The sequence below is a fragment of the Leptinotarsa decemlineata genome, unplaced genomic scaffold (genome assembly GCF_025532065.1).
Source record: "Leptinotarsa decemlineata unplaced genomic scaffold, Ldec_3_MD MMD2_tig00026336_RagTag_RagTag, whole genome shotgun sequence".
Taxonomy (NCBI): domain Eukaryota; kingdom Metazoa; phylum Arthropoda; class Insecta; order Coleoptera; family Chrysomelidae; genus Leptinotarsa; species Leptinotarsa decemlineata.
This window is the reverse complement of record NW_027412692.1, coordinates 9,338,085-9,361,058: the sequence shown is the minus strand read 5'-3', so window position 1 is coordinate 9,361,058 and position 22,974 is coordinate 9,338,085. Positions and strand designations below refer to the sequence as shown.

The 22,974-nt window shown below is 35.4% G+C and overlaps 1 protein-coding gene across 3 annotated transcripts in view; it reads right to left on the bottom strand.

The window, feature by feature from the left end:
* The window catches only part of rg (A kinase anchor protein rugose), a 941,222-nt gene that overhangs the window by 259,495 nt on the left and 658,753 nt on the right, over positions 1 to 22,974 (bottom strand). For all 3 annotated transcript variants that reach the window (XM_074183269.1, XM_074183270.1, XM_074183271.1), the window contains exons 24-28: positions 21,884 to 22,002; positions 7,701 to 8,444; positions 5,702 to 6,025; positions 2,961 to 3,084; positions 2,043 to 2,179 (exon numbers count right to left, since the gene is read on the bottom strand). In XM_074183269.1, coding sequence (XP_074039370.1) covers positions 2,043 to 2,179; positions 2,961 to 3,084; positions 5,702 to 6,025; positions 7,701 to 8,444; positions 21,884 to 22,002 — 1,448 coding nt within the window. The remainder of the gene's footprint in view (positions 1 to 2,042; positions 2,180 to 2,960; positions 3,085 to 5,701; positions 6,026 to 7,700; positions 8,445 to 21,883; positions 22,003 to 22,974) is intronic.

Here is a 22,974-nt window from a genome sequence, read left to right as displayed (position 1 = left end):
AGAATCTCTGGAAAGGAGATTGACTGGCAAGCGCGGGTAAAATACCTCGGCCTTCTAATAGACTGGAAAGATTACAAAACAAGTTAATTAGGATGATTGTGAATGCTCCTTGGTTCGTGCGGAACGAAGCCATCCGCAGAGATTTGCAGCTACCTTCCATTCGGCAGTCCATTCAGACGAGGAATCAGCGAGTTTTTGAAGGTACGGAAACTCACGAAAACCCGTTACTTAGGGAAGCCACAGATTATGCTGTAGACGACCCCTTCCGATATAGAAGGCCCCGACACTCTGTCGAATGAGGCCCTCATGTCCCCCGTTAACGGATGAATAGCTTTTTCATCCATCCCACCCCAGCCAGGTAGGGGTATCCCGTGAAGGGCGGTACTGATGTCTGAGGACATCATGCCGCCATACCATCAGTAATGAACCCGTTGGTCCTTCCCGAGACCAAAAATCATCCGAAACGGTAAGGGAGCTGGACTCCAAGCCTGAATGACATGAAGATGCTTTCCACCAATTTTCAAATTCGACTTTAGATCGATGATGTTAACAATCTTGCACTGACGAGTGGCTAAGGAGCCCGATCTGCAAGTGTGTCCGTTCCAAAATTGAAGGTCAACTCTTTCAGTTGTATTGCCAATTGCATATGCAGGAAATTTTCTGTGAAGACTCCTGCACTGACGCCTGTCGGATATAATCCAACGCCGTTCGTAGTTTTGGCCAGTGAAGTAATTTTTTAGATTTGTTTACTGCCTACCTTCAAGCATGGCCCACTGATTAATAAGAAAATCAAAATTATTAATCGAAAGAGGAACATTGACTAATATGTAAATCATGCTTTTATAAGATGCTATTTTGTGTTGATAGGAATGGGAAGAATCGTAATGAATAGTAAAATTCGTATGGAAAGGTTCATGATAAATTTGTTGTTTATTCTACTATTTGTTAACTCCAAGAAATGGATTGACTTTGAATTGTCTGCTTCGACTTCAATAGTGAATTTAATGTTTCCATGAATTTTGTTAATATCCCTATCTCTTAGTACCTGTGAAACATAACAAAACGTTCCTATTAGTCAGTGGGCTATGCTTGAAGACTGGCAGTAAACAAATCTAAAACAAATGAACTTTAAAACGTTCAAAATAGTTTCGATATACCTACACAGTAGGTTTAATGGACTGACACCTATCTGGATTATATCCGACAGGCGTCAGTGCAGGAATCTTCACAGAAAATTTCCTGTATATGCAATTGGCAATACAACTGAAAGAGTCAATCTTCAATTCTGTAACGGGCACACTTGCAGATCGGTTTCGAGCTCATTAGCCACTCGTCAGTGCAAGATAGTGACCATCATCGACCTAAAGTCAATGATATTCCACATTTGAATATCAAAATTCTTTCAGAGTATTTCATTCCTCTTCCGAAGTTGGAGCGAACATCACAAAATGTCACTCCATCTAGTGGACGAGGTACTAACCAACTGCATATCCGTAATTTGCCCGATTCCTCTGAATAAGGAAGAAAAACTTTCCTATTAGTCAGTGGTCCAACGCCCTTCGTGGTATTAGCCAGGGGAGTAGTGGTTTTCTGATAGGCGTCAGTCCATTAAACCTACTGTGTAGATATATCGAGACTCATAAAAACGTCATACACATGTCACATAAGCACTACAGGAAAATCCTTGAGACACTCTAAGAGCTGTGCCTGTGCGAAAGTAGCGATTTACATTGCTTGAGATTAAATTCATTTGAAAAAACAGTCTAAGTATTTTTTAAAATTGACTTCTCTAGGTTATCCATGAAAATTTACTCAAGTACGGATTTCCCATAATTAAAACCTTTTGAGGAGAAATAAATATTGTTGCTAGAAAGTTAAAATAGTCAAATGCTATCTTGAAATGTCACATATTAAATTTTTTATTCATATTGACTATAATATTCTATTGTCTTCGACACCACCAGGATTTCTTATTGCTTTAGGACTTGTTGTTCAATATAATCACGTTGATAACCTAAAACTAAGAAGCGGTTATCACTTACCTCACTGTCAATCTTCTTGAACTCTTCGTCATCTTCGTCCACCTCAAAGTACAGCTCTGCAGAAGTAATCGACACCATTCCTGGCGCTACTAATCCTGGTGCGATGAGTTTCGCTTTCGTGCTTATGTTAACAGGACCTGAAAAACAGTTATGTTTTTTCTTCATTACAACAAATACCTAACATCGCTTGAAGGCTTTGTTAAGTCACTTTGAATTATCACTTCATTCAAAAAAAAAATTGTGATCTTGTTAATTGGGGTTACTTAGGCTACTGGGGTATTCAAAACCAATTAATCTAACTTTTTCATCCTCATAATTTCGATGACTGTAACGTAAATAACTGTTCCTGAAGATATAAAGAACATGGATTCTCTTAGAACTTTTAGGAAAAAGTTACATGAAAGACTGGCATCTAAAGGCTATTAAAAGCTGACAGAATATTTTAATGACAAAACGATATGAAATTGAAATTGCTTATATGTAATAATATATGTGTACTTTTACCTAGATGTGATTATTTATATGTATTATTTTCATGTAATTTATATTTATCTGGATGTAGTTATTTACATATTCTCTTTTTACCAGTGTTTATCAATAAGGTCCTGTATCGTTGATAATACACATACTCTCTCTCTCTGTCTCTCTCTCTCTCTCTCTCTCTCTCTCTAATTCACTTTTTACGTTTTTTTACCTTAACTGTGAAGTTTTGTGTCGAAAGTATACTTCGGAGTCATATGATCAGTGAACATATTCGATTTCTCTTACATTTTGCCCATATCATAACATACAGGATTGTAACATCTCACGAAAATATAGAACTCATAGTACCTAGAGCCATAGTATAGTCATAATGACTATTTCCTATATCATTTTAAGAAAATAAATGATATGAATTTGAATATCAGTAGTACCCACCACTGAGATCTGTATCTAATTCTCTGTCTTCTGCAAGGAGTTCATTATCATCCATCAGGTCATTTTGCATCTGTTGTTGTTGACCTCTGGTAGCAGCCAGATGGGCGTGGAACTCTTCGCGGGCCTAAAAAACAATGATATTTTTCCAATACTGGGTAGGAAGTTTCAAAAAATATAACAAGTTTTCATGGAAGGGTACTAGAGCTATTATAATGAACTACGTTTCGCCCAGAATAGAGGATTGCTTCTAGTAATAATAAATTATACTTACTAACGACCGAATGTCGTTAACTATAATTTTTTTTTGATGAAAGTTCGTCGCGCGAATTGGTAACCAGAATATTTATATACTTTGAAAAGATTATTGCAATTAACCAGTACCTACTTCTATGAAAATATACTGCAACAAGCTTTTAGCGACATTATAAATTGAATTCAAATACCTTCAATTTCGCCCATTAGCTTCGCCCATTTTACGGTCGCCATAGACAACGACATGTGTTGGGCTCTAGAGTAGTTAGCAACTGATCCTAATTTTTTTTTACCTAAAGTGGGTCGGAAAGACCCACACCCTAAATCGGTACGACCAATCAGCCTTAGTCCCTTGACAACAAGGAGATTGCGGTTGCTGTATTTCTCGATATTGAAGGATCATTTGACAATGCACTACCTAATTCTATAGAATCATCTCTGGCTAGGAAAAGTATAGAATCGACCATAACTGGCTGGATCTATGCCATGCTGGTAAACAAAACTGCAACTACGACTCTTCAAGGCAAGGCCATTAGGTTAAGGGTCAAAAGAGGCTACCCTCAAAGTGGGGTACTATCTCCCCTTCTGTGGTCGCTCCTGATGGACAGTCTGCTTGATGCCCTCGACAGAAGAAAAGTAGATCTGCAAGCTTATGCAGATGACCATGTCATCTTGACAAGGTCCACATCGGAAAGGGTAGCTTGTAATATCATCCAAAGCATGATGGATGTTGTTCACAGTTGGTGCCTGAGGGAGCAGATGTTTGTCAACCCCAGGTAAACTGTGATAATCTCCTTCACCAATTGGAATGGAGGTGAAATATTTCGGCACTGTCCTTGATAAAATACTCTGAAACTCTCACTTGGAAAACGTTTTACACAAAGCCAAGCTGTTCCTATGTCGAAGGATTTGTGGAAAAACTTGGGGTTTAGATCCCAAACAAATCCAATGGATTCATGTGATTACTGTCAGACCAATAATCACTTATGGTGCAACTGCCTGGTGGCAGTTGCACCATAAGTGACTTTACAGAAAACGGCCTAGGCTCCTCTACACATTTTTCTGGAGAGGGAGGCTAGATGGACTGCACATGAACTAGTGCACATTGCCATTTGCACAAATCATTTTAATGCATAGTGCAACAGACTGTTAGTTGTCACTGGAAGTCACAACATGACCTCTGACTTTATGCCTCTAACTGTCAACTACGAACTGCCTTATAAAGTACTCTTCCCGAGTAGAGAGGAGTGGATCCTCCGGCAGAAGGAAATATGAAGTGCAGATAGTTGTTGGTTCACAGATGGATCAGAAACTCATTCCGGTTCTGGTGCAGCTGTTTTCAGTCTCAGACCCAGGACAGAGATATCAACCTGCCTAGGAACCTATGCGACTGTATTTCAAGCGAAAATTTACGCTATTGAATTGTGTGTGGAGAGATTAGAAGAATTCAACCTCATACACAAGTCAATAAAAATTTTCTCGGGCAGTTAAGCGGCGTTGGAAGCTCTTGGCTCCTACCGAGCAACGTCTAAATTGGTAGCAAATTGCCAAAAACGACTCTCCTCGATAGGAAGACTCAACAGATTGTCTCTGGGCTGGATTCATGGCCATACTGACCTGGGAGGCAATGAAGCTGCTGACTCCTTTGCAAAGAAGGGTGCTGCAAGCAGTTTCATCGGGCCAGAACCTGTCATTGGCATCGCTTTAGGCTTTGCCAAACAAACATTGAACACCTGGATGACAAGAAAATGTATGGACTTCTTGCAGAATCTTCCAAGATTGGCTCACTCCAAAGCGTTTATTCACCCTTCGAAGCTTGATACCAATCAGTGTTGGACTACAGTAGTAGGGATGAACTACGATATCTAATAGGCGTACATGACCACAGATTATGCCATATATATTCTGCATGAACGATTTGGAGGCATGGCCATCTCACGTGGAGGTGATGTGAACTGGCCACTGACATCGTGCGATCTGACCCCATTAGACTTTTTCTTGTGTTGTTTTCTCAAGTCGCAGGTGTATTGAATAAGTCACAAACCACAGCGGTCCTCAAAGCAAACATATCTCATGCCATCGATCAAATTTGGCCTGATTTATGCGCCAGAGTCATGGAAAATTAGACGTTTCGGATGCGCTCCATCCAGAGCACATTCTTTCCAGTACATTAACATTGTAGGTTCAAAAATATATTTTTTACTAGTATCTTTCCACTTGCTATACACAGCATAGGGGTTACCTATTATGTAAATAATAAATCGCCACTTTGTGATATCCACCATATTGGATTTAAAATAGCGGCAAATTACTGTACGAGAACCAAACATGTGCGTTAAATTTCACCTCAATCGGATTGAGGTTGAGTTTCAAGATTCGTCCCACAATAACTAACATGCTAGCTGGCCGAGTTAATCAAATGCTTGCAACAAAAATATGTTATGTTGAAATGCAACTGAAAAGAATTGGTGAATGATAATATTTCATACCTGCAAAATCGCATCTTCGGGAGCTCCGTGTTCGATTGCTGCTTTGAGACTTGCCTCAGGGTGAGTCGTGCCCAACGGGTTGTGTACGAATCGCTTTCTTCTTCTGGCGTCGTCCTCCCAAGCATCCAGTTTCCAGAACTCGTTCAATCTAGGTTCTGAGGAGTCCATGTATCCCCATGCGCCGTGTTTGTTGGACATAATGTTACGAACTTTCTCAAGGAGCCTGCTAGCCGTAACGTTGTCCCTTCTTCTGGCAGATGTTATCAAATGGTCGCACATTCTTTCCTCTTCTTTGCGATCTAATAAGGTTTGAGCACACTGGGACTGAAAAATGTAATTGAGAATCAGAATAATTTGATGAAACAGTTTGTAATTGTGAAACCCAATCTGTATTTTCCGTTTTCAAAAAAATATATTAAATATGAGTTTTAGAAATCTCACGTCAAGAAGTAAGACCTCGTTAGTCCTTAGCTCGCACAAGTTTCGACTTTTGAGAGTTGTCGTTCGTAGGAGAGCGACGTGACGGCTGTTTAATAAAAAACAGATTTAAACAGATGTCTTTAAACCGATAAATCATTCATAATTACTGAAAGCCTGTGTTGATAATATCTCTTTAGAAATATTAGAATATTATCGTTACAAATCATGGAAAAGAGTTGACTCTATCGGTTATGTTAATCATCTCTTCCTTTTCAAATTATCCTTATATTCAACATGTACGTTTTCCGCATATTCATAGGATTCACGTATAACGTAATAGCTACACATCTTTGCATGTACACGTAGAGTATAAGAGACTGGATTTCATGAATATATGCCTAAGTTTAGTTAAATCTAACGCTGATCTTTAGAGTTCATCCTCGTTCAACTATAGTATGTCAGCCATCACAATACCAATTTTTGTATCAAATTTTGTTGTTGGGAAAGAGATTAAAAATGTTATAATTCGTTTTTGACGACGTATCGTTGCAATTTCACATTGATTGGACGTTTTTATTCATCATTTTTTCAAAAATGCAGATTAAAAAAGATGATGAAAACTACTTTGGAACAAAACGTTGAGGAATCCGATTCAACAAATAGAAAGAAGTACTATTCAATATCTCTATGTCACTTCTGGTGTTGCCACTTGCTTGCCCAAAAATGTGGATAATCTCATTGAAGAACAAGTTATCTAATGAGATTGAACATTTGAGAAAGTGGCATTTGCAAAATCAAAACTGTACTTTTGTGTTCAACGAGGGCTGTTGGAATGACAATATTAATTTTTTTGCATCTTTTTTATGCTCAGGCAACCTGTTCTTCAGGTATTGTCCCGTTTGTCCTATATAACATTCCAAACATTTCTTGCAATTGATTTTATGAATGAAGTTTGATTTCATATCCATTTCATATCCATAGCTCATTCATTATTAGTATATCTGTGTTCGCACAAGTTTCATGTTGTTAGAGCCCTATTTTTGTTTGTTTTCGTGCCTTCGTTATCTGTTTATCACTTTAACTTCATCAACGTGGATGAACTAATGCTTTGTGAGTCCCATTTCATTCATTTTCAAAATATGGGGTTAAAAAATTATATCTGAATATGGAATCCCATTCTAAGGAATGGGATTCTTTCATATCAAACGACGGAATCTTTAATACAAAGTAGTGGAAGACGAAATCAAAGATTATTTGCCCAAATTGTTGATACTGTCAATATTATTCGTGTTCACTGGTCTAAGTAGTTCCGATTATTCTACTGATGCCGATTATTAACAAAAAACATCACTACTATGTAGGAAACAAATAGAATATTCGATTTGCTACACCTTCAAAAGTTGAACACAACTACAAAGTTCGTAGTGCACCTTCTTATTGTATGTACTGTAGCTATAATAAAAATGGTATAAAAATACATGAAACAAACCAAAAAATGTTTACAGTCAACAGAAAAGCAGAATGTACTTCATAAATGAATTTGACTTCTGTCTAGTTCAAGTTCTGAAAATAAACTTACCTCAAAATCGGCATGTTTCAGAACATCATCGGCTCTCATCCTGTTCAAAATGAACTCCGCCTCATTCGCAACGCGTACGATGTGATCCTTCATCGCATGAGACAACAGCCTCCCCTCATTTATGAGTTCGATGAATGCTAGACCCGCATGTTTCTGAAGAGAATTCTGCCACTCCTGAGAACAAAGTAACATCACCAGTTCCACTACGGAGTTGCTATTTTTGAACGTGGTAAGACCTTTTCCCTCCATCAACAATTCTTGGCCGTGGGAACCCACAAGGGTTTTAGATAGGAACGGTGCAAAGTCCACCATAATCTCTCTGAGCAAGGGACAAACAGACCCCAGAGCCATTTCCAACTTCTGCGTCAGAGAAGCTTCCCTAGACGGCGTTGGTATAGATATGTGGTCCACCAAGTTGTTCACTGGTAAGTCGTCAGGCCTCATTTGAGCTGGGGCTTGGATAACTCCGTCTGGAACTCTCACCACTGAAATTTCTGGATGGTGCTTCTCTCCCCTTTCTGAAGCTAGATTGCCTTCCATGTCCAATGCTGAGTGGGAATGTGACATATTCTGGATATTTCTTTCTTCTTCTTTAGTGTCGCCATCTTCATTCAGATTGATGTCCGTCCAGTTTTCATCGGCGTTCACTTTGTCGTTATCGTCTAGCGGCAATTCGCTGTTCGATCCTAGGTTGTTTGTTTCGGCGGAATGTACAGAGTTTAGCTCTTCTATGGAATCTGTGCTCTGCGAAAGCAATATTATTCGATTAATTTGCACAAGAATTCATATACTGTAACACTTTTAAAATGCAATCACGAGCATGGAGAAAAATATGAATATTCATTGGAGAAGTAGACACCTAAGAAAAACATTTAGCGTGTTCTATATTCGACATTTAAACATTTTTGACTTATAGCCAGAAAATATGTAAAAGGAACACTCAACTGAGAAGAATATTATAACTAACCTTCAATTAATGAAAAATAATCAAACTGAATGAAATCATTCTTTTCAGAACTGTAAGTAAAACACTTTCTTGTTGAAGAAACATGTAGCCAGAAGAGCAGATATTGACCGAAAATCAATCATTATCTATTATCTATATCTATATCTTCAATAATTCGCACCTAAAATCTGCTTCATTCGAACTTTGTTACTACAAAATCATTCACCAACACATTTTTATGGTTGTTATTGGTCTCTTGAAGATTCCAGAACATAAATATGTCCTCGGTGTTTTGAAGATCAGAAAAAGGAAAAGGAGGCCTAATTTTTCCCAAATTTCATGATTCTACCCACTTTTCTCAAAATCTCTCATCCATGTCAACGTTATTACCTCTAAATTTTTCTTTTTTCTTTGTGATTTTTTTTAATGCGTTATAAACCATATATGGTGAAATAATTGTCCCATTAGCATCAATAGTAAACATTATTTTATCGATTTCTTCCGTTATTTGCTGTTTTTTGCGGGGATGGGGGGTTTCAGATCAATTTTTTTTCAAATATTTTTTTAGAATACATACCTACTCTAAAATATTCACTATGAACAATAATACCTTCTAAGAATGGTCTTGACTTACCAGGTCTCACTTGTATATAAACGTTTTTACAAATTTCAAAAAAGCTGCCAAAACGTTGAAAATTATTCATTTTGAAAACTAACATTGAAAATCACCTTAATCTCTTAACTATGTAATAGATCGTAATCAAAATTAAAAACGAAAAGTTCAATTACTGCATAATACAAACCACTGAGTCCAATATTAGTCAGTAACTTATGCCATTCATAAATTTTGTTAACAAATTGAACAATCACTTGAAAATATGAAATTTTTATTCTTAGTTCAGATGGCTGACGTTTCGAAAACCATCTTCCTCCATTTTATAAACAAAAAAAAATCAACGGCCTCCATTGTTCACAAATGAATTTTTTGGGTTTTAAAAAAGAATATTTTCCAAAACTCCAACCATCTAAAAAACTAAGTATACCTAGACATTTGTGAGCACAATTTATGAATATTATCAGTTACCGACTAATTGGACTCTTCAGTGGTTTTTATTATGCAGTAACTGTTAGTGGTGAACTTTTCAATTCTGCACTTCAGCAGATTCAAATACTTCAAAATTCAATAATTCATATGAATATATTCATGCGCCACCTGTTAACTGACGAGCAAAGTCAATTACATTTGTTCTGTCTCTCTTTATCTCGAACTCCACAGAACTTGAATCATTTCATCGACTCTTTTCGTGCCATCTTTGTACAAAACGTGAACTCGTTCAGACTATAAAATTCATTCGAGCGCCATCTATACACGAGGATAGTTTGGAGAAAATAAGTTTACTTTCAATCCAAATGGTTACCGTTACTCAAGACACTAAAACTAACAGATGCCGTCCAACAAATCAGGAGAGCTGGTGGGCCCAGCTCTCTAATTGTAATTGTTTTTCATAATGTTTCAGAGTTGATCCTGAATCCATCTCAGAGTAGCAATTTACTGCGCCATCTCTTAGGTGGAGTTGTCAACATCCAGCTGTAGATCACTGTTGCCCTAAGCATAGTTTTCAATAGTGGCTTGAGTAGGTACAACGTGTATAGATGGCAGAAGTGAATATGCAAATATTATTCAATCGGACATTTTTCAAAGAAACAGTAACTGCAAAGTCAAATTTCAGTTATATTTCTCATTGAAAAAACGTCTTATATGGGGGTGCGGACTTGGTATCGTGTCGAATCTAGGCCATTGAAAAGTTCTCATCGGTTTTGAGATTTTCAAGGAACTGTTTTGTACAAACTCATGAATTCATATCAAAATCAAAATGAAACGATATATGTTTTTATACAATTTGTGAACTTTTTTTCATTACCTGATGCATATGTGTAGGAATAATTGATTATACAGGACGTTCTTTTCAAAAAAGGCATTATATGGGCATAATGAGGTCCTTTCTATTCATTCACATATCACAACTCTCAATTTCTAAATGAAACTAGAAATTTTTTAGCTGGCTAAGCATGCTTCGAAGATAATAGTGTAGAATCAAGTCTATCAATTAATGAACATGCATATTAGTCAATATAACTTAATTACATCAATGTAAGATCTATCTATGAAACTAGTCATTCATGTGAATGAACTATAGGTCACTTGCAATATTGAAATAAATGGTGTAACTCCCGAATATAAACGATATGAGGATAATTACTGAAGGCTTGTTACTGGTAACACTGATGGTTTCAAGCAAAAAACTCACACGTCTAGACGAAATAGTATAGGATGATAATTACAGATAAAAAATATGCAACAGAATCTGAAGGTTCAAAAATTATTTAGGTAAATTAGTTCAATTGATCATTATATTCAAAATATGTAAAACAGTGACTATATTAAAAATTATATATGCATGTACGAGTATTATGTATTGAAAGATGATGAAAGACAAATTTTTTTCTTGTTTCTATGAAAACATTTCCTAACCACTTTTTTGCGTAGAATGCAAAGGTGTAAAAAAATTATTTTTTCAAATGAGAAACCCTGCATGTTTCAATAGCATGCTTGATGTTTTGCTAGAGTTATCTTCAAAATACACATCGTTCAGGTTTTCTCATGTAGACATTGAAACGTACACTTTGATAGAGAAGGCTTTGGACGACGAGAAAGAAATTGTTCAGTAGTGGTATCAAATGTTGAGAAAGCTTAAAACAGCTGTAATTGAAACGTATAGTTTCAATAAAACTGATAACAAGATAGGTATACCATGTCTACTACTAATAAATTAAACTTCAAGAATAATAATCACTATTATAAAGAACAAACAATGAAATATATTTCTTCACAGACGGTGTTCGAAATACCTACCAGCTTCTCCTACACACAGGTAACACCTTTTCTGAATATTTTTTGCCGAATTAATTAGTTCAATAGGAGTCGGAGAAGCAAAACATTGCATCACTGCCGCTTTCAACTCGTATCTAAAATTGTTCAGAAATTAATAAATGAGATCTTTACACCTTGCCCAGAGGTAAAAGTCCATAGGCCTTAGGTCTGGTGACCTGGCGGCAAACGGTTGGGTCCTTGGTTGGCTAACCAAGTATTACCAAAATTTGCAGCCAAAAAATTGGTTACAATTGCAGTGTTGTTAGACTAAGCCCCGTCTTGTTGAAAGTATATTTTTCTGAGATCCATTAGTGGCAATTCATCAACAGGCGGTTCAATATTTTGCCTTAAAATTTCTAAATACCTCTGTGAGGTGCCATTATAAATGAACCAGCTGATAATTGTACCCCTGAAAACACCTGCCTACACACTAAATCCAAATCTTCTTTCACTTCTCTGCTCCACAATAGAATGAGGTTGTGCCCAAGTATAAGGGTTGTAGCTGTTGAAAATGCCGGTTACTATGTGGTAGGAAACCATAATGCAGAAAAGAGAATTGAAACTTTCTATGTTTTTACCACTTTTATTTTACAAAATCCACCTAACGTTAGTTCTTGGTAGGCCTGTTGATATTTTCAAATTTCGTTTTGGGATTATTTTCAACAGCTCCTTCTCCCTATTTGATTCATATAATTTTGGCCTTTTCTTTTCAATTTGACCACCATCAATTAGGTTGTATCGCAATATTGCGAAAATGTCCCTAAAAGGTTTTCTTCTCTCTGGATACATCTCGTGATACAAATTGCTTGCTGTTTCTGCATTTTCCCCATAGTTCTCATCCTTCATTGCGAATGTGTTTGAAAATTGAACAAAAACCACTAATTGAAGAGCGTTTTTTTACAGCTTGAATCAAAATTTGACAGCTACCAGTAAAGATTTGTCTTGTTTATCGACGCATCGTTCAAAGCCAACTTGATCCAAAATGTGTGTTTCAAAGTCTACATGAAAAAACCTAAAAGCTCGGTATTTTGAAAATGACTAGTAAAACATCAAGTATGCTACATTTTTGGAAAGGTAATTTTGTGTTCTATTGAAATTTGCAGGAATATACAGGGTGCTTCATAAAAAAAGTTTTCCGTCAATACTATTCAAATATCTCATTTGAAAAATGTATTTTACACCATTGAATTACTACGTGAAAAGAGACTTGGAAATGTTTGCATAGAAACAAGAAATTTTTGACAGGAAAAAAGTTGCAGCAACTTTTCGCAAATGCACATTTTCGAAAAACATGCTGTAACTCAGAAACGATAATAGATATCTATATGCGAATTTCACTATTAGGTTTTTCATAAAATTTGACTCAGCCATCAGTTTTCATCTATCTAGTTGGAAAACAGGAGTTTCTCTTCAAAAGTGTACGTTTCCTTTCAGCAAATTGCAAGTGACATATACCTCTTCAGCAACAAATGAATAAAATTAAACTAGCAAATGCATTACCTGCTTAACACGAGCACTGTCACAACCTCTCGCATGCCTAATCCCATCCAAAGAGTAATTAACAGAGAAACCCATGAGCCAGAGAAGGACGCTGCCTGGCGTTTACCTAATGAGAGGCAGGCCGCAAGGCAAATGAGATGTAAAGTTAGTGGAAACGCCTAAGCTTGTCGTTAGTCAAAGGAGATGTTAGGCCTTGTGAAGCTTCCCTGATTCTTAGAGACGATTTATTGGTGGGAAAGAATTTTCAAACTCCTTGGTAAAAATAACTTTCATAAATTTTTAATATACGGGGTGTATCATAATTGATGACTCGATTTCAGGAATTGATTCCTACTCATATAATGTCATGCACGTGCGTACCTTATGAATGGAACAAGATATCAAGCTCCAGGATAAAAAAGTATCATTTTCAGTACTTTTCAATGGAAAAAGGCATCTTGTTACAGAAGTATGTCAATTCTCTACCTGACATTTTTCTATATTTGTGAATCGGATCAGCCGTTCCTCAGTAATCAGCATTTCATAGAGTTTGCAAAGAAACACTGAATATCATTAAAAAAAAAATCAAATTTCACTTCGGTTAATTACGATAATTTGTCATTTCAAACTGCAAGGGTTCACACCTATTCCCACTCGACCAAATAAACCCAGCGTCTTAACGAAGCCGATTAGTTTGTATGGTCTGATGTTACGAGTACGGCTCTTCTAAATTCCGAAAATCTGATTCGGTCCCCATCGGGGCAGGCACACAAACTATGTCCTCTGCTATTTCATTACTTTCCAAACAGAGGCTATGCACAGTGTCTTCCGGCAGTCCGAGTCTCTGCATATGATGATTCAAATGACAGTGATCTGTAAGAAGGCCTGTTAGACATCGTAGTTCATCCCTACTGTAGTCCAACAACTTCTGCCAGAAGTCCATAAATCTTCTTCCCATCCAGGTGTTCAAAGTTTGTTTGGCAAAGCCTAAAGCGATGCCAATGACAGGTTCTGGTACGATGAAGCTGCTTGACGCACCCTTCTTTGCAAGGGAGTCAGCAGCCTCATTGCCTTGCAAGCCAGTATGGTCAGGAATCCAGAGCAGAGACAATCTGTTGAATCTTTTAATCGAAGGGAGTCGTTTTTGGCAATTTACTACCAAATTAGACGTTGCTCGGTAGAAGCCAAGAGCTTACACGCCGCTTGACTGTCCGAGAATGTTTTTATTGACTTGTGTAAGAGGTTGGATTCTTCCAGTTTCTCCGCGCACAATTCAAAAGCATAAATTTACGCTTGAAATAGAGTCGCATAGGTTCCTAGGCAGGTTGATATTTCTGTCCTGGGCTTGCGACTGAAAATACTTGCACCAGAACCTGAAGGTATTTTTGATTCATCTGTATCAAAAAAATATATATAACTATTTCTAAATAATCAGACATATAAAATACATAATCAAATTAAAAAATACTAAAATTATTAAATTTTCAGGACTACAACACTATACAATGATATGAAGCAAACCAATAGTTTTATCTATAGTACTAATAAGATGGTGTCTGTCTTAATCAATGACAGAAAAAATCAAGATGAAAAAGGGTAATTTTCCTCCTCAAGTATTATGATAAATTGAAATATGCCGTATTGAGGCCATCGACATCCCTTCTAGTATTAACACTATCGTGTTGGAATATATGTATTATTCCGCTAAATAGTATCTTGGATAAATATGGTTGAACATCTATAATAGTCGGATATTCAAAATCAAAAACGTGTCCTTGTTCTTTTTCATGTTCAACAAGGTTTGTGGGGTTTTTGATATTCAGTTTTTTATAATCTGTTATGTGTTCTGAAACTCGCGTTTTGAGATATCGTCCGGTTGAACCAACATAGCATTTTGGACAGCTTTCACAGTTCAATTTGTATACTGTGCGGTGTTTTACTTTTTTGTTTTGAGATAAAATACTTTCCAACTGTGTTTTCATTTCAAAAAGTCACTTCAAGGTTACTAAGTCCAAGTTTATCAGACAAATTTTCTATTTGTGATGGTATTTTGTGATATTTGGTGTTGACTATTGTATTTTGAGAAAATGAACTTATCTCGTTAATTATTTTTCAAATAAGGGCTCTTGGAAAATCATTTTTCACTAGGTAATTCTCCAATAATTGAATACTTTTCTTGGAACTAAAGATTGGAGATGGCAATTGTTCTTGATTTAAAATTCCTTATAATATTAATTTCACAGTGAAAGTTCACAGTGAAATTAATATTACACAGTTTTATAATTTAAGTGTTTTTTATTTTTATGATGAATCTAATATGTCTGATTATTTCAAAATAGTTATATTTTCAACACGAAGAGACTCCTTTTCGGTGAGTAGTTCATTTAATTATACATGATTTCTCGAACCATTGAAATGATAACAGTTATAAGAATTTAGTTGAATTCGAATTCGGCAAGAAAACAATCTTTTTTTTAAATATGATCATGTTATCCAACTAACCCTTTTTGAAAAAAATATTGGATCACTAAACCAGTTAATTGATTATATATTGTTTTTTTTACATTTTGGATCATTTCTGGGGTAATTTTGTTCAGAGCATCGTGAGCTCTAGAATAGACTGCGCGGTGTAACGTGTACTTATTAATTATACAGATCCCTATAAAACAATACAAGAGCGTCGTATCAGGTGATCTAGCAGGCCATTCTGACGGATCACACATTTACCTGTACACCAGTTTGGATAATTGTCATCTAGTCACTTTTAAATCAATCTACTGTGATGAGGAGGTGCTACTTCATTTTACCGAAAAGTTACATCAATTGAAAACTCATTTCGACTTTTCAATTATCCAAACCGGTGATAGGCAGACGTGATCTCTTAAAAGGACCCACTTGATTACCAGATATAACGCCTCTTGATGTTTTCATGTTGAGATTGTCAGACCTTGTCAAAAGTTGAGAAAGATGAAACTTTTTATAACCGTACTGTATAATTTGTTTCTTTTTCAAGATATAGTGTGTCAAATTAAAGAAAAATACTGTAGACATTTTTTAGCCGAATCTGATGTAACCTGATATATTATGTGACTGCAGTCACAACTGTCTTCTGTTATAATACTATTGAAATAGTTATTTCAGTGGCATTGCTGGTCAATATTTATAGTCAAAATCATTGATGAGCACTAGTTTTTCGTAATGTGAATATTATCATCATATCAACCAACTGAGTTTTATCATTTTTGCCAAAAAAATTGAGAGTTATTCCTCCTATACCTACGAGCCATGAAAAAAACTCTAAGAAGATGCCCAAACAGTAATAACATTAAACGTAAAAGTGGATCTGAAATGAATTCCCAAACCCCTCTCGACTCTTGAGTTTTGTACAAAAAATCTTGTATATTTAGTTAAAAAAAAAATGTGGCATAATCTAATATAGGTGAACTTATTTTATGAAATTTACGATACACCTTGTATATAACATGAATTTATCAATACCAAGAAACGTACCTGTGTTTTAGTCCAGTCAAATTAACTTGAATTCGAAATATGTTAAAATTTATTATTTGTTCCTCACCAATTATCATTACTTCTATCGTTTTCTTTCCAAAATATATTCGTAGCATCTCTAAGAATCTAAGGGAGAAGACATTTGAAATTCGAAGAAAGAATTTTTTCATCAATTAATTGTTAATTAGTTGGCTGGTTGATAGAACGATTGATTATATTAGCCAGAATTACCCAGTTAGTTCAAACAGTTTCCTCCTCATTGAAATAAAATAATTGACTACATACTTGTAACAATAAATTATAATATTACCACAATAACATAACAGTATAGAGAGATTTTTCTTATTTATTTATCAGTACCATGTCTTTTATTTTAATTATCAAAAATTAGCTAAACGTTTTATTAATACTCATCTCAAACATTTTGATTGAGGTAAAAAGTTTGTTGATTTTTTGGTAATTTTGGTAAAGGATAACACAACACAACAAAAACATATTTTTTGAATATTTCCTACACTAAATTAGTCAATTTCTACTAATTTTGGGGTGATAAAAACGAAAATGACAATGAAAAATTTTTATTAGCTCTGGTTTTTGAGATACACAGTACTTAATCTTAAAGAGTAGTTATACTATACGTGAAAAGTGAAAGTACATAAAACAATATTGTTATGTTTCTTTTAGAATATTTTAAGTACAAAATTAATAAAAAAAAACATTATTCTTAGTGTTTTGACAAATAAAAGAAGTTTGTACCACCAAATTTCAATTAAGTCCATCCGATTCATTGTAAGATCGCTGTCATTTAGCTTGTCTTTTATAAAACACTTCTGGAGCATCCCTACACACAGACCAGCAGTAGTCTGCAAGCATTGCTTCATTCCAACGGCCCTGATATCTCTGTTCCATTAAGGCAATATCTTGATGGAATCTTTCTCCATGTTCGTCACTCACAGCTCCACAGTTTTGTGGGAAGAAATTAAGATGAGAGTGAAGAAAATGAATTTTTAAGGACATGTTACATCCAAGTTGGTGGTAAGCTTGAAGAAGCTCTTTAACCAATGCTGTGAAGTTATCATCTCTTTTGTTACCTAAAAACCCATGTACAACCCCCTTAAAGGCTTCCCAGGCTCTTTTTTCATTTCCTGTTAAAATCATGTCAAAAGCAGGATCATTTACGATTTCACGGATTTGAGGCCCAATAAAGATGCCTTCCTTGACTTTAGCATCACTCAACCTGGGAAACTTTGCTCTCAAGTACTTGAAAGCTTGTCCTCCCTGGTCCATGGCCTTCACAAAGTTTTTCATTAGTCCCAACTTAATATGTAATGGGGGAAGGAGAACATCCTTAGGATCTACAAGAGGCTCGTAAACTACATTTTTCTCATTAGGGTTTAGGTCTCGTGTAGGCCAGTTCATTTTTTTATAGTGAGATTTTCTATCCCGACTGTCCCACAGACACAAAAAACAACAGTACTTGGTGAACCCTAATTGCATTCCTAGGAGTATAGCAATGACTTTCAGATCACCACAGATGTGCCACTTGTGTTGTTCATATTTGATTGATTGGAGAAGTGTTTTCATATTTATATACGTTTCCTTCATGTGAACTGCATGACCTATAGGAATAGAGGGTAGCTGATTTCCATTATGCAGAAGTACAGCTTTTAAGCTTAGTTTTGAAGAGTCTATAAACAGTCTCCATTCAGATGGAGTGTGATCCAAATTCAAGCAGTCCATCAAACCATTAACATCAGAACAAACTACGAGGTTTTCTTTTTTCTCAAAAAAAGGAAGCAAATCTTTTTGACGCTGTCTGTACTGAGATATTTTCACATCATGTTTTAGAAGATTCCACTGTTGTAGTCTTAACCCTAACAGCTCAGCCTTTTCCTTAGACAAGCGAAGATCTCTTATAAGGTCACTCAACTCTGCTTGACTAATTCTGTGCGGATCACTAGACCTATCGCTTACCTCAAAATCAAGGTCATAGGATGTAGAAGGATGGGTTGCTCCTTCTAAACAGTCTTCATCACCTTCCTCTAAAATTTCATAGTTTTGGGGTGGAGAAAGGACTGGCAAATTGTCTGAGTGTGGTACAGGCCGAAGAGCAGATGGGAGATTAGGGTATTTAACCGTTCCTCTTTTCTTCATAGATAAACCTTGCTTAATGGGAGGAGTTAAGTAGAAATAACAGTCGTCTGTATGATTGGTAGGCTCACGCCAAACCATAGGTACTGCAAAAGCCATTGCCCGGTTTTTATTTTTCAGCCACTCTCGCAATATGACGGAACAAGAATTACAACATATATGAGGAGCCCATGATTTATCTTGGTCCCCAACTTTCACACCAAAATAATGTTCATAGGCTGTCTTAACGATAGGTGTCATTTTACGTTTCTGAGCCTTAAATGTTATTTCACCACATATATAGCAAAAGCTATCGACAGATTTCACACACTTTCGAGGCATTTCAGATCAGCACTTAAATTAATTTAAAAATCAACTTCACACGATAATTTCAATAGCAACCACGTGTGTACAATTGACAAACTCACATAGGTTATGTTTACTACTTAAGAACAGCTGATGAGAGGGGTGTTATGTAAACAAACATGTGTACCAACTGTTGGTGATGAAATATTTCATTTGTTGAAAACTCAATATACATATATATAATATAATGATACTATATCTTGAAAACAAGAGCTAATATATAATTTTTATGGTCACTTTCGGTTTTAACACGTGGAAATACATTAAAATCATCTAATTTCAACCCCGAAACAAAAACTTTGTTGTGTTGTGTAATTTGTCTGACTCAATTTTGGATATTTTTTTTAATGAATTGATTGACACCATTGATAACATATCAATACATTACGAGCTTCTGTCTAATTGAATTATTTCAAATTTGGAGGAGCATGAGTTAAATAAAAATGACATTCGTATCAAAAAATTCAAAATTCAATTTAACTAACTAAACTAACAATATTTCACAATTTTACATACGTACAATTTACAAGAACCAAAAAATGTGCGACCCAAATCTCAAACAGTGCTGAAAACTAGATTTCAAATACGATTGTTTGGAAGAGAGTACAATAAAAGGGGAACTCAGTTAAAGTCATTTAGGATCGATTCCATTGAAAACAACGGTTTCTTTTATTCGGTCCAAAAACAAAACCTTTATCATGCCTCAGCCATCGTATTCACCAGATTTGCCCCCCTGTGACTTTTTTCTGTTCCCAAGATTAATGAGACCCATAAAGAACGGCTTTTTGCGACGATTGAGTAGATAAAAACCGAATCGCTAAGAGAGCTCAAGATCATGAAAAAAACTAGGATTTTCCGGAATATATTTAAAAATTCTATATCAATACGTAATACTTAAAATGTTTGATATGAATGGGAAACATAAGTATCAATAAATAAAAACAATTGAATGAAAAATAGGAAATATGAATGATTATTTCCCTCAAGGTACAAGAACGATGAAAAAGTTGAAATTCGTTAGATGGAGTGAAATGAAAGAACAGAATTGGTGCTCGATAACAAGCAATGTCATTGATGGGTTTTACATTACTCGGATGAATTCATAATCTTGAGTTGATATTACATTATTCTTTTCGATGAATAATTCCATTGGTTATATCCTGAGTGCACCAAGTTCATTCAATTGAAAACAAAAATCGAAATTTTGCTAAGCAAATGACTTGAGTGTATAATAATTTCAATAAATTGATTGAAAGTTCATCGTGAATGATTATCCATGAAAGCGTGTGCTTGAAAGGAAAATTTTCAAAATCATGGCAATACATGCATTTTGATGAATAAATGTATTCAATTAATTATGAAATCGATACTAAAAAACCTTGACCCAGCTCCAGTTTCAATTTTCTGTACTCAACTCCCATTTAAAATCCATATACTAGAGTTGGCTATTTTTAACTGAGATGGAATTACTAAACGAGTTCTAATAACTCATGCAAATCGATCTTCCCATTAAAGAAGAAATGGAAATGAAGTGACCAACTCTAGTGAAATATTGTAAAATGCTATCTACAATGCAAACTGTATGTCACACACCACATTAGTATCATTTCAGAGAACAATTAACCATGAATGAAAATCATATCCCTCTAACTAACTGTTCAAAAATTCGAAAGGTGTTCTCACTTCATAAAATAAATATATGAGAATCGTTTCAAAAATCAATAGGTCATGTACTTAATTTATCATCATGGTTAATCTCTCCTCACTCTAAAATTGTTCGGTCCTTCATTCAACTGTCATATTGAGTTTGAGGTAGTCCTAGTAATAAAAACTTAAAGAGCCAAGATATTATTGTATATTGAACGGAAGTAATTTTTTGTGGAGTAAAATCAGTTTTTTATCGAAATTTTTTTGAGTGTTTTCACCTTCCACAATCTGAAAAAGGGATGATAAATTGTCTTCATAATAGAGCAAAATTGATATGCAATTCATCTGAAAACTTCAATAAAGAAATATCATTAATATATTCTGAAATATATCGCTTTTCCAGATTCGTTCATAAAGTCAACGATAAATGCAATAGAAAAGAGTCAATTAAAAACCAACTGACCCTAAAAACAGCATCACAAATTCAACTACATCCAACTCAAAAATTACCGACCCAACATTTACCGACACCTTTTACAACTAACGTTATATCTTACATTCCAGGACTTTCTGAAAAGATAAGACGGATTGGATATAGATATGATGTTAGAACTTTTTACAAAACAAATAATACACAGATCTTTACTCACATATACAAAACCCAACAACACAGAAGAAAAAACAAAAATTGCATTTATGAGATACTTTGTTCTTGTGATAAAAGTAATATTGGTGACACATCAAGATTACATCAAAAAAAGACAAACAGAAGATATTTTGAAATCAGACGGTGAACATTGAGTTGAATGAAAAATGGAATGAATATAAAAAATTATCAATCAGCAAAAGAATAACTGCATATATATATTTGAATTTTGTTCATTTCTGAAGACGAAGGCAGATTTTGGAGTATGAAACGTCAAGATAAGTTTTGTAGTATTGTATTATTTTTTAGCTATTTTTTGATAGGTAAAATTGTTGATAGTTATTGATAAAGTTTGCCCTTTCGACACCTGTATTAAAGTTCTCCATTTCAATTTTCATATATTTCAGTTCGTGGAAGGTGAAAATAAAGTCAATAAAAAATAATTATATAGTTAATCATCATTTGAAGACAGCAACTTTGATCCAAATTTGAAGAGAACTATAGTAACTTATAGTCAGAATTCTTACCTTGATGGATGCTGGTCCAGAATGCAGTTCATTCTCTTGATGTAGAGAATTGCTGTCTTCTACATAAGCTGTTATTATATCATACTCGTTGTCTTCGTGCCCTTGAAATGATCTTGTCGCTAGATAAAAAAAACAGACTGATTTTTCTAAATCTAATCAACATGAGAAACAATCAAATTATAAAACAAAACTTTCCATTGAAAATATAAGTACAAAAATACACTTGTTCATCATACCCAATTTTTACACCTCTGAACCAACAGTTATGATCATCTCTAGAGTTATTATATTAAAAAAAAATGCCAATGAAAGATGAAGTCTAGCACACATAAAGGCCAATCAGTTGAGTATGAAAATTTTAAAAAATAACTACAGTAATTTCAAATGCATTTCACCCACATTCATTTGGGTAATTGGGACATTTTCCGAGAATGTCCTTTTGGATCATCAACCCAGTTTACGTTATTGGATATTGAACCACCAACACGCATATTTAGAGTGAGGACCGAAGAAAATATTGCGATTGTATCCGCCAGTGTTCGTGATGACCGTGAAATGTCGATTCGCCGGCGTTCGCAGCAATTAGGACTCTGTTACTCTACTACGTTGAACATTTTTCGAAAGGATTTGGGTGTAAAACCTTATAAGATAGAGCTGGTGCAAGAATTGAAGCCACACGACCTCCCACAACATCTAACATTTGGTGAATGGGTGCTGGCAAAGTTTTTATCGAAAAATTGTGTTCAGCGACGAGGCTCATTTCTTGTTGAATGGATACGTTAATAAGTGAAATTGAGTAAAGACCAGCCACAAGCATTGCAAGAGCTATCAACGCATCAAGAAAAAGTCACTGTTTGGTGTGGATTATGAGTCGGTGGCATCATCGGGCCGTACTTCTTCAAAGACGACAATGGCCGGAACGTTACTGTTAATGGCGAGCGCTACTATGTGATGATTGACTACTTTTTGTTGCCCAAAATGGAAGAATTGGACATGCCTGACATGTGGTTTCAACAAGACGGTGTCACATGCCACACGGCACACGAAACAATAGCCCAATTAAGAGCCGCTTTCGGTGAACCGTTTATCTC